We start from the raw sequence: 12,804 nt of genomic DNA, 5'->3' as shown, positions 1-12,804 counted from the left end.
CTATCCATATTATATAGCCAAATCAGATGAAGAGGAAAGTAATTAATTCAGTAAAAAGGAACAATTTCCTATTTCATAATACATGATTTTTAGCTTCATACATAATTCCAAAGTTCTGCTCAAGTTTTTAATTCTGATGGATAACTTACATGAAAGTAGTCTGCCTATGCAGTCCAAGCACTATAGCCTCTTTATTCATCCTTAATTTCCAACCTACTCCCCATGGTTCTCACAGTTCAGAGAGCTCAAGACTCAGAGGAATCTGGGCACACCTAATACTCTTCTAGATGTAGATTAAATATGTCCTTGTAGGCTAATCTGTGAAAGTAAACACTATTTTTGACATCATTTCCTTAAAAAAAAAGGCTTCCAAGCTCTCCAAATTGAGATGTGACAATTTATACTGCTAGGGCATTCAAAAACAAGTTCACATGACTTTAATTATCTATACTCTTAAGATGTTGAAATATTTTAGTTTTCCTATACAGATACAGAAAAAGTCAAGTATTTCCTCAGAGTAATTTGGACAAACTGTGATTAGGAGATTCTTTTCCAGCATTTTCAGAGAAACAACATTACCTATAACTAGAGATTTTGTTCTTATCTTCCTACAGTTCCTGCTGTCTTATTAATATTAATGATTTTTAATAGATTTTGCAGCTTCCAACGGTCAAAAAATTAGATTAAATCAGGATTGCCTAGCCTCAGGAACTTATTATGACAATCATATGAGAAATGTATATGTAGGTACACATACATCATTTAATACAAAAGAATGATTGTTGTTGTTTGTCCTTCCTTCTCCAAGAGGACCAGGACATTAGGAAGTTGATATCATGACTTGAAAGTGAATTGGATTTAAAAGAGGCAGGACTATGCAAACTCACCAGCCTCACTCTCTCCTCTGGAACCATCTGGGTCCAGTGGCTAGATATAGATCAGGATGATTGGAGATGGCCCTGAATGGAGTGTGAGTGAGACCCTGGCCTTTTTAAGCTGAGGTCTTTTCCAGGTCTCAGTACCGCTGAGGCAAAGTCCATTTAGTGATTAAGGCTAGGTAAGAAATGAGGGAAAGAATGGCCTCTTTTACATAATCAAAAAAAAAATCAATCTTGGAAGGCAAGAACTTCAAAAAACCCTCAGTGTTTCTGGCCAAAACAGAAACAATTGCTATTTACATTGACTCTGGGCCATCAGAGCCCAAACAATTACCAAGTGAGGCTAGGGCTGGGAGCTATTGTTGGCCAATCAGTGAGAGTCAGAGACATCTGGATTTAAGGCACGGTCCTTAAAAAGAGATCTAGCCGTAAACCCCAAGACATCTTTTCAAGGTTTTAGCAATCAAAATTTATATTCTTTGGGCAAAGCACCCACAGGTAAGGGTATGATTCACTATGTGGACAGCACAAAGAATGATACATACCACAGAAATGAAACAATGATTGTCCTAATCCTTCTAATTGATGATTTACTATATTCAATGAAAAGATTCAAAAAGAGCATTAAAAGCAATATAAATCCAATTTTTCTAGCCTATTTTTCAACTCATCAAAACAGCTTTGACTTGGGTCCTTTCAACACATCTAATTTCTTTCTTAAAATCTTCATTCCAAAGTATTTTTCATATCAGTAATCAAATAAAGCTAAAACATTTGTTTTAAAACAAATATTAATTTCCTTAAAAATTATATTTAAAACAGTTTAAACATAAAATCTCATTTCAAGTTAGACATTCCAATAAATTCACTGTACAAAGATTCAGTTTTTTCTGGTTTAAGTAAAAGATTCAAGGAGGGGGAAGGGCAGAGGGAGAGGGACTACTTACAAAGAGGCTTGATCATTTCTCAGGAATGATCTAAAGGTGATAAATTCATGGCTCCATAACGCTTAGTGTACTCTAGATATATTCTGAGGTTTCTTCTTTTTCTGGCATTATATGATTTCAATCTTCTCTCCACCCCAATCCCCCAGCCCCACCGATCTCTTCTTAGCTGTCCTGTAGTAAATCAAATTAGTAAATCAAAGCTGTTACTCTCTCATACTTTTCAGTCTTTCCAATCTCTTCTGGGGTAGAAAACATCTTAATCTGTGTTAAATAAAAGTAAAACAGAGCTCACAGGGAGAAGGAGGTTCCTTTTTTCTCCAAAGTATGGGCTGTGAAAATCTCACTTCTAAGTTAAATAGGATAGATATTACTGCACTCATTCCTAGTTTCTAAACACTGGTTCAAGTTTGATGTAGACATGTTAATACTTAAGACTACTTAAAAGCCACAAATATAAAAAGTTGACATACTGGACGATTATGTTTTAAAATACCATACTAAATAACCGTGCCTTTATTACAAAGACTCATTTTGATTTTTTTCAATGATAAGAATCATCATAGTGGAGGAAATTTTTCAAGTATAAATTTTAAGAAAACTAAACAATTTTCTAAAATACAAGCATATGCAAATAAAAAGTTGTGAACAGCTATCAAAGGTTGGAAATCTTTCAAAAATGGGGAAGAAAGTCTGATGATTTCCGACTTCTTGGCAGAAGTAGCAGCCAACAAAGACTATGCAAGGGCACTAGCTACCTCCTCCCTTTCCCATCCTTACTCTACTTTAAAAAAAATTTACCATGAAATGCGATAGTGAAAAAGTAGTGATTTTGAGAGAGGATCCACTATTCCTACACACTCCACCCCTCCCATTTAATACCTGTAAGACCTTGGGCAAGTCATGTAACTACTCTCTAGGCCTAAGTAGAATAAGATTGTGTTAAAGGACTCTTAAAGTCTCTTTCCCCAAAAATGTCTGATCCTAAAATCACCTAGGGATAGCATCTGCTTTTGAAAAGCAAACATTTGTACTAAAGTCCACTCTATTTCTTTATACACACTTTAAGGTGAATTAATAAGAAAAAAATGTCTTCTTAAAACCTAGTGAACACAAAGACACATTCACTATATGCCTTCAGGCAGAGCCAAGAGGGATGAGGGAGAAAGCTCTGAGCAAAAGTGTGAAATTGCATAACCAACTAAACTCAGTCTCCTTTCTTCTTAAAGACTATTCCATTCCTGTTCCTAGTGCTAAAGGACATAATGGGTTTAAATTGACTGCTCCTAAAAACAAAAAATCTTGGCAGTAAAAGTAAGCAAAGTACTTCACCATCTATTTTGTTTAATTCCTAAGAGCCTTAAAATAATATCTATAGTAGAAACTTTAAAAATTACTATCTTTGACTTTTAGAGAATTATAGATACGCATGAATCTAGAAAGGCGCTCTTGAGGCTATCAAATCTGACAAATGATGTCCCAACTATTTTAGATAATTATCTTGTTTTAAAAACAGGAAGGCAAGGAAAAAACGATTATGATCACCACCAATGACTACTATCACTCTCACTACCCCTATCTACACATTAAATGGAAAGACCTACACTAATGTTCTAGATTGCAGTGGATTGAATTAGGTCTGGAGTCAGGAAGACCAGAGTTCAAAGGTGACTCAGACATTTACTAGCTGTATAACCCTACACAAGTCACTTAAACTGTCTGCCTAATTAAGTCTCCTCAATTGTAAAATAGAGGTGACAACGGCACCTACCTCACAAGGTTATAGTGAAGATCAAATGAGATATTTGTCAAGTGCTTACCACAGTACCAGGTACAAAGTAGGAACTATAAAATGCTTATTCCCATCCTCTATTCCTAAGTCTCACTGTGTCCTAGGAGCAGCCAAGGGTTTGGTTCTTCCCAGGTAACGAAAGGAGAAAGCAAGCTCTGAAAAGTCCTACAAAGCTTAAAGTAGACCTAGTTGGTGACTGTTTCCATTTTTATTGTCTAAAGACCAACCAAGACAAGTATAGAGTTGCTGATAACTTTCAACCATAGTAACTCTCCACAACCATCAAATAAAATGTGTCAGTTGAAAGAATACTCTTAATGATGAAATAAAATCCTTCTGAAGTAATGAATATCAAAAGAGAATATCATTCTTAAAACAAAAACTTGATTGATTCCTACCTACAAACTCTAATGATGTGGATTCCATCCAACCAGTATGGACAGGTGCTCTATACTCGTAAGTATGTTGGGAATGAAGCAGCTTGCAGTCTATTCTTTCTGCAGACAGCACAAGGAACTCCAGAAATGTCAAAGATTACATTTCCAAATGCAGGAATCAAATGGGAAGAAGAGAAATACAGTTGGAGGAGACTACTTAGGTGCAACTTTTCTGCCTACTATCCAAGTGCAAAGTGGCAAAAGTGGATTAGGGGCCGACCTTGAACCCAAGACTTAGTTGGTCCAGCCTCAAACATACTGGCTCTGTGTGCTGTACAGCAACTCTCTAAGAAAAAGTGCCAATTAGTCTTGGCATTTCAGTCTAGAATAGTCTAGAATTTTCTCACCCAGGAGTTCCCTACACAAATAAAATCACTGCTCTATTTCCCATCTCTACATTTCACTAAAGGCCTTTTACCTACTGCTTCTCCCAAGCCTGTCATATCATTCAAGATACTAATCAAAAACAATGCCATGAAATGCGAATAAACTCATGGGGAAAGGAGGAGTAAGAGGAAGAAGCTTTTTTTTTTTTCATGTAAAACCAACAAGATAGTTTCCAAGAAAGTTTACAGTATTCCTCCTTTCAGAATTAGTCAACTGCACCAGGATTACTATGTGATATGTTTTTAAAATTTTGAACTTTACTTCAAATGTCTACTTCAATTACATAAAATAATCATTCCTAAGATGTAAAATCAATATATTTTGTATAAACTATGTATTTTGAAATTCCAGAACTCCATCACTGAAAGATACCTCAGAGATTAATTCAGGCCCACCCAATTTACAGATCAGGGGACTGAGCACAAAGGGTCCTGACCCCACCCCCCCAAAAAAAAAGGTCACTCAACTATGACTGGAATTTATGCATGCTTTCCAATCCAGTGCTCTTTACACTAGCTTTATCTGTACTCATCATACTTGCATGGATAAAAGCATTAGCTATAAAAACAAACAGGATAAGTTAAAAAATCAAATTTTATTGTACAAATGGAGGGGAGAACTGCCCTCCTTGAGATTGTACTCCTATCTGATATTTGTAGGACTCACGTATTATTTTAAGGAAACAAAAATCTCATAGCATTCAAGGGTTTTTTGTTAGATATCTCCCAGTTTTAGAACTTCTAAAAATATTTACTAAACAAGCAAAAATGGTATTTGAAATGTTATGAATCTAAACAAGTTTACTTTAACATGTCAGTCAACAGGCATCTAGCTTCCAGGAAACTAAAATCACTCAATGTGTTTTCTCAATTTTGTTAATATAGAAGTGGACAGGGAGCTGGTGTAGGAATTGCCCTGTCTAAGTCTTGCTTCTGGCACACTGGATGCTGAACTCCTCAGAAAAGCTGTCTAATACTAAAAAGGGTAGAAAAGGTGTTCACCAGAAACTCCACAGACATTGATGAAACTACAGGTCCAGTCCTAAATACATATCTAAAATTTTGGTTTAAACAAACACTTCCCTTCAGCACTTTTAAAAGACAAATGTCAAAATATAGGCAAAAGACATAAGTAGCAATGTAAGAAACAGATGGCATCATATGTGTGTGTGTGTGTGTGTGTATATAAATATATATATATACATATATCCACACACATTATATATGAACTTTTTAAAATTTCTAAGCACTGAATTACTTCATATCATTAAATGATGTTTACCAAATAAATCCAGGAAAAATGTTACTCAAAAGACATTTGTATTTCGCTTTTCTCAGTATTTACAGGATCAAATATCCAAGACCTATTTGACACTTTTTTTGGGGGGAAGGGGAGGTTGCTGGCTTGTTACAAAGCACTTTACATAGTTATCCCATTGGATCCGCACAGCTTCATAAAGCAGTAATTGCAAGTACCTCTAATCTATCCTGTATCTTGTCTATACCTAGTAATTAGTAATTACAGCATAAATGCATGTTGTCTCATCAGAATGTGAGCTCCTCAAGAACAAACACTGTTTTTACCTTCCTTTGTATCCTCAGAGCTTGGCACACTGCCTGGCACATAGTAGGCATTTAAAAAAGGCTTGCTGACTCCAAAGTAGTAGTATCCTCATCTTACAGGTGAGGAAATTCAGGCTTATCGAGCTTAATGACTTGCCCAACGTCAGTTAAGCTCATAAGCCGCCAAAGAATGTTTTCTCAAAATGTTATCTTCCCAACTCTGGGTCCCCAACAGTCGTCAAGGCTTTCTTAAGCACTTACTGTCAGGCACTGTGCTAATAGGCAAGCAAGACTCGTCTCACAGTGATGCTTCTAGTCTATCACTTCCAGTCCCGAGCGTACAGGGTGTCCCAAAAGTCTTAGTGCGGCTTTTAGGAATTAATAAAGACTTTTGCCCCAACCTTTATATTGGCCCTCAAAGAAGATACTCCACAGTTATTCTGAATCCTCTTTTGGGGTACCAGTAAGTACTCAAATGAGAGCTCCCTCGGGACAAACACCTAAAATGACAACGTGAAGATGACTCTGACTCTATGAGGGGTGGGGGTAGACAACTTACCGAAAACACTGCATTCTGAAGCCCAAAAGGTATCGGGGTCAGCCGGGCCAGGGCCACCACTTTGAGGCCGCTCCCCCCTTCCACGACTCGGATGACGGCGCTCAGCTTCTCGCTGCCCTCGATCTTGGAGGCCACCCAGTGGGCCAGCAGCTTCTTGCAGACCACGTGCGCGATGAAGGTGCCTATGAGGACCCCCACCACCATGAGTCCCATGCCCAGCACAAAGCCGTACAAGTAGCCGGCGGCCACGTTCAGCACGATGTAGCCCCAGCCGCAGGGGAAGGAGACCACGATGAAGCCCACGACGAAGAGCAGCACGCCCAGCAGGCTGTCCAGGCTCTCGACCCACAGGAGAAGATGCTGCAGATAGTGGCGGACCAGGGCCAGAGAAGAGAAGCACAGGGCGGCCAGGGCGCAGACCAGCAGGAAGCTCTTGCACCAACAGGTGCCCAGGAGGCAGCAGTAGCGCCAGGTCCTCACCTCGGCGGCGGCGGGTCCGCCGCTGCAGCTGCTGTTGCCCGGATAGGAGCCTCCCGGGGAGGGCAGCTCCAAGTCCGACTGCAAACTGTTGCGCTCCTGGTAGGGGCAGAGAAGTGCACCCGCGGCCCCGGCGCTCTCGCCGCCGCTGCCGCAGCCTCCCCGAGGAAGCCGGTCCGCAGGGTCGCCGCCTCCCCCCGCCCTCGGCTGGCCCCAGCGGGTCAGCAGCTCCTGCCGCCGACTCTGCAAAGCCGCGTACTTGAGGAGCTTGGGAAGCAACTGGAGCATGCTCCCGGCGGAGCTCCACATGCCGCTGCCGGCGGCCGCCGCCCCCACCCCCGAGAAATCCCGGCCTCTCAGCCCGCCAGCCCCTCCGCGACTCCGGGGGCCATGAGGCAGAGGCGGCCGCTGCGGCGGCTCATGGTCCCCTCCTTCCGCGCTCTCCCTCCCGGATTCCCTCACCCCGCAGTCCCCCCCCCCCACTTAGCAGAGACCGAGCCGAAAGTCCAGGACCGTACCCACCGCCGCCACCGCGGCGTCAGACCAGCCCAGCGGGGAAACAAGGCGAAGTCCCGCCGCACCCCCCGCCCCCGACCGGGGCCAGCCCGCCCCCCGAGGGGGCTGGGCAGAGAAAAAAGGGACGGGGCGCAGCCAAGCCCCGCCCCCGTGACGTCGCGTGCTGCCGACCCAGCTGAACCCGAAGGGTCGCGAGGGGAGACGGTGAGGGGAGGGGCGGGCCGGCTGAGGAGCAGCCGGGGAGGGTGCGACGGCCGGGAAGGGACCCAGCCGGAGGGATCCCTACCCATCCCCCATACCCCTCTCGCCTCGGGGAGAGAGAGGGGAGTCGCTGCGATTGGGTGGGAAGAGGTGAGGGGTAAACGGGGAAAGCCGGGCGCGCGCGCGCCCCCTCTCGCAGAACGCCTCGCTGCGGTGCGCGTGCGTACGTGTGCGCGTGCGCGCGGGGGGTAGTTAGCTTGAGGGGAGTGTGGGCCTTGGGAGTGGGCCACGCGCCTCTGGCTTTTAACCCGAAACCCTCGAGGTACTGGACTTACAGAGCCCCCAGGGGAAGCCCCGCGGGTGCTGGTTGGCTACACGCTCGCTTAGGGGAAAGCTGGGGAGTGTCGCGTGGTCCCCGGACCAGGGAGCTTTGCGCGCTGCAGGACCGTTAACCCAAAAGTTTACGAGGGGGTGGGACGGGGGCGGGACGCCTTGGGGAAAGCAGTGCCACCTCACCTCTCTGATCTGTAAATGGCCTTGGGGGTCGGGAGGGGGCCCTTTGAGCAGCTGCCCAGGAGTGGGTAGGGCAACTGTGGCCTTCAGCCCTGGAGGGGGAGGGGTGCTTATTTGCCTGCGGACAACCGGAGCTCCTTCGTTCCCCGGGTGCTTGGGAGGAATGTAGAGTTTGCCCAGCTGTCCCCAGGCTGCGGTATTTCCCCAAGATTTCCCTTTCGCCGTAAACAAACAGAAAGCCGAGGGCTCGGTCCCAGGTGTTAATTATCTACTTTGTGGATTTCCCAGGGTCTTTGTTCTCTGACTCTGACTCGCCACTTTTTAAACTCTGTAATTACTTGTGGGCACCACTTCTAGGATTGGTGGGTGGGAATAAGGGGTGGTAGGGCAGGAAATGGAAATACATTGGTTTTACAAATGCTATTTGCTTTATCCAATAAAGTCACAACTTTTCACGAAATATAAATTGTGATGTAAAGGAGGCACGATGGCTTCATGGGGAGAAGGGGATGGAAATGAACCTTATTAAGCACCAGCTGTGTGCAAAGCGCTTTGCTAAATACTTCATAGATATCACACTTGATCCTCACAATGACCGTCGTAGGTAGGTACTATTATCATCCCCATTTTATAGTGGAGGAAACCGAGGTAGGGAGATTTCCTTAAGTGACTTGCTAGGGGAGTGACTGAGGCTGGCTTTGAACTCAGATCCCCGTGATTCCAGCCCCAGCCGGCTGTCCAAGTGTTCCTAGCTGCCTCCGATGGAAAAGATCATTGACTAGCAATGGTGACCCCGGAGGATTCGATGGTGAAACATGACTCTAGGCTTAGTGTAAAGGTAGTGCACGATACCTGGGAAATGAAGCATATATTTACAGACACAGCCAATGTATTTATTTTGCTTGACTGTTCTTGTTTGAAGAAAGGGTTCTTTTAGGAAAGGGAAAACTATTAGGAAATGGCATTTAAAAATCAATAAAAAAGACATAAAAACAGTGGTCTTGGAGCTGCAGGATTTGAAGGCACATGTGAGGTCAATCTAGTCCAACCATTATACCATTTGAGAATTCTGACTACAACATCCCAATAACTCCCATCCATTCTCCATTTGAGGACCTCTAGCTTCAGGCAACTCACTTCTTTTGAGGCTGGCCATTCCACTTTTGAACAAAACAATGGTCAAGTTTCCATCGAACTAAAATAAGTCTCTACAACTTTCACCCATTCTTCTCAGTTGCCCTCTGGGATGGAATCTTTACTGACACACTGGCCTCATATTTTTGTTTTATCTGTGAAATGAGATAATACTACTACTTCCTACCTTACAGTGTTGTTGTTAGAAAACTAGTACAAGTGTGAGTTATTTTAGGAAGCTTAATATGTAAAGAAATCCCAGGGTGAATTTATGTGTTTTGTAAATCTGAGTTTCTCTATAGCTAAGACTTATATAAGTTTTAATGCTTGCAAAACACTTTATATATGTTAACCTATTTGTTCTTACAATAGGTATGAAGTAGGCACTATTATCCCCATTTTTGAGATAAGGAAACTGAGGCACAGAGAGGTTAAGTGACCTACCCAGTCACACAGTTATGTATCTGAGGCAGGATTTGAACTAGAGTCTCCAAGGCCTACACTCTTATCAAATTCTACCCCCAGCTCCCTAACACTAGATACATATGTTCTTGGTAAAAGTTACATTGGAAGCAAATATTAAATTTTATTATGAAAACAGATTAGGGATTAGTTTTAGAAATTCTGTGCCACTTCTTTTCCTAATATCCTATGAAATGCCTTCACCATAATCAATTTCTTAACTATATATACTATAGGGGCATTCTCTGGGCTTAGGCTACTGGGATAGAAATCAGCATCTCTTTGTCTAATCGGCTTTCCAGAAGCTTTAAACTTTCCAAGAAAAAATAAGTTATAAAATAAATAGTTGCTCTTTCAAATATAGGGCCCTGACAGGCTGATTCTACCTGCCTACAATCCAATTACCATGGTTAGGGAAAAGGGAGAAGCCCATGTAAGTGGGGAATTACAAAAGAATAGTGCTGGTCTTCCTTTAATCATTGAATCTAAATAGCAGGTTCTAAACATACCCTTTCCTTGAAAGTAAATCATTTAAGTAGGGAGATTCAGTTTATTCTGTAGAAGACAAGTGCTTTGTATTTGCAACTGGCTATTGATGTTGAAACTTGTATACCTCTTGACCTTTTGTGAAATTGCTAATCACGTTTCATCTTTCAACTGTACCTAAATAATGCCCCTTCAGCTTAACCATTTATTCATTCAGCAGGCATCTATTAAGCACATTATGTATAGTACACTCTGCTAGCCTGTGTGTGTATAGTAGGAAGACCCCCCTCCATTGTCTTCTTAGGAGTCAAAGACCCGGGTTCTGATTCAGATTTGATCTCTTACAACTGTAACCCCAGTCCCAAAGCCCATTGATATGGGACTCTCTCCTCTTTGGTGAAGATGAATGCCCTGCCCTATGTGAGGAGTGGAGTAGAATTAAAGTGAACTAGATGAAAACTGAAGAAAACTGAATCCCATACCAATGGACTCTGAGGATGGGGCTGCCCTCCTAAGTGTTCCTGAGCAAGTCTGAGCATGTTTCATATCTGTAAATGGCAATTGAGATTTAAGACTCCATCCATGTCTCAAATTCTGTCCCAAGTGTTCTATCTGCCTTTAAGACCATCCAGTCAGAAGAGAAACCTCTTCAAACTGGAAACACTATAGCACTGGAATTCACACAATGGAAATATCCTGCTACCTCTCCCTCTGATTAGATAGCTCCTCCCCAAAACTCCACGTAAAGAGGATATCCAGACCAACCATATCTCTTTTCTCCAAGCTGTACAAGAGACTTGGTTTACATTCAACTCCCTACCACTCCTCCTCTTTAATGTGTGGTCTTCTACCGTTAGCAGGGACTTTCTGCTTTTGTTAGTATTCCCAGCACTTAGCACTCTGCCTGGCCCATTCTGAGATTTTACTAAATGTTTGTTGATAAGTGCCATTGGAGGAGGTACGCATAGATCTGGGAGTCCAGAGGGTGAAACATTTTCAAGGATTATTTCTGAGTGCCTTATCAGATCATTTATGAATTTTATTCCAGAATACATTTCAGTTAGAAACTCTTCAGTCTCACATCACCAACTATCTATTAGACATCTCATGCTGGATGTCCTATTTCTAAATTCACCATGTCCAGAACAGAACCCATTATCTTTCCCCTCTCCCAAACCCGACCAGATTACAGTCAAAGGTACCACCATCCTCCCAGCCATACAGGCCCAGTACTTCACAGGGTCATCCTTGACAACTCATTCTCACTCAACATATCCAATCTCTCTTGTCAGCTCTACCTTCACACCACTTCTAGGAGACTGTCTTCACTCACACAGTTGCCACCCTGGTGCAGCCCCTCCCTTAAGCCTGGACTATTGCACTAACTAGCCTGTTGGTTGTTGTGCCTACCTCAAGTCTCTCCCCACACCAGTCCATCCTCCACTCAGCTGCCAGTTATCTTCATAAAGCACATCTCTGACTATCCTACTCAGTTACCTTCAATAGCTGCTTACTACCTCCAGGACCAAATATAAAATCTTATGTCTTTTAAAGCCCTTCACCATCTGCCCCCTTCTTGCCTTTTCAGGCTTCTTACACTTTACATCCCTCCACATACTATCCAGTGACACTTTTCCTTGGCTGTCCCCACACCTAGAATGATCTCCCTCTTTAGCATCTACTGGCTACTCTAGCTTCCTTCAAAACTCAGTTCAAAGCACGTATTTTGAAAGAAGCCTTTCAGGGTCCCCCTCCTATCAACCCCAAACGGGTGCCTTCCCTGAGATTACCTCCCATTTACAGCGTATAAATCTTGTATTTACCTGGTTGTTTGCATGTTGTGACTGTCATTAGAACGTGAACTCCCTGAGTACTAGGACCGTGGTTTTGCCCTTCTTTGTGTCCCCAGAGATTAACATGGTGCCTGGCACATAGTAATCACTTAAATGCTTGATAATGATGATGATATTTCATTGCTAACCTAATCTAAATGATGGAAAACTACTTTCCAGTAACCTTCCCTCTTGTTTTATTTCCCTGATTATCATACATAATGTTATAGTTTGGTTTCTCTTTGAATTATTTTATTTTCCTATCCAAGCTTTCACTTTACCTTTTATTTCATCCCCTGCAACAATCCTTTCCAATCTTTCCCTGTTATTGGGCCCTTCACCTACACATTGAACATAGAGGAGTTGAGTTCTGATCTGTAACTAAAAGGAATTGGTGATAGACTTGAATTTGTGGAGAAAAGGGGAAAGAGTATTTCATTTCAGCTAATAAAAAATAACAGTTGTATCTTATAGTAGAAAATAGTCATAGACTAGTTTTACATAGTGATAGTATAGAATTTTAGAGATGGAAGGGGAGATGATCAATCACAATGGCAGTGAAGCCAGAACAAAGAAATTTGATCTTTGTAATTTGTTGTAAAGAAGTCACATGATTCTGGAATC

General features: G+C 42.5%; 1 protein-coding gene across 2 annotated transcripts in view; it reads right to left on the bottom strand.

Moving 5' to 3' along the window:
* Window positions 1-7,345, bottom strand: part of TMEM64 (transmembrane protein 64) — a 30,299-nt gene extending 22,954 nt beyond the window's left edge. For both annotated transcript variants that reach the window (XM_036735319.1, XM_036735329.1), the window contains exon 1: window positions 6,560-7,345. In XM_036735319.1, the coding sequence (XP_036591214.1) occupies window positions 6,560-7,345 (786 nt within the window). The remainder of the gene's footprint in view (window positions 1-6,559) is intronic.
* Between the last annotated feature and the right edge of the window lie 5,459 nt (window positions 7,346-12,804).

Source organism: Trichosurus vulpecula, chromosome 1 (assembly GCF_011100635.1).
Source record: "Trichosurus vulpecula isolate mTriVul1 chromosome 1, mTriVul1.pri, whole genome shotgun sequence".
In the NCBI taxonomy this organism is placed as follows: Eukaryota; Metazoa; Chordata; class Mammalia; order Diprotodontia; family Phalangeridae; genus Trichosurus; species Trichosurus vulpecula.
This window is presented reverse-complemented; position numbering and strand designations above follow the sequence as displayed.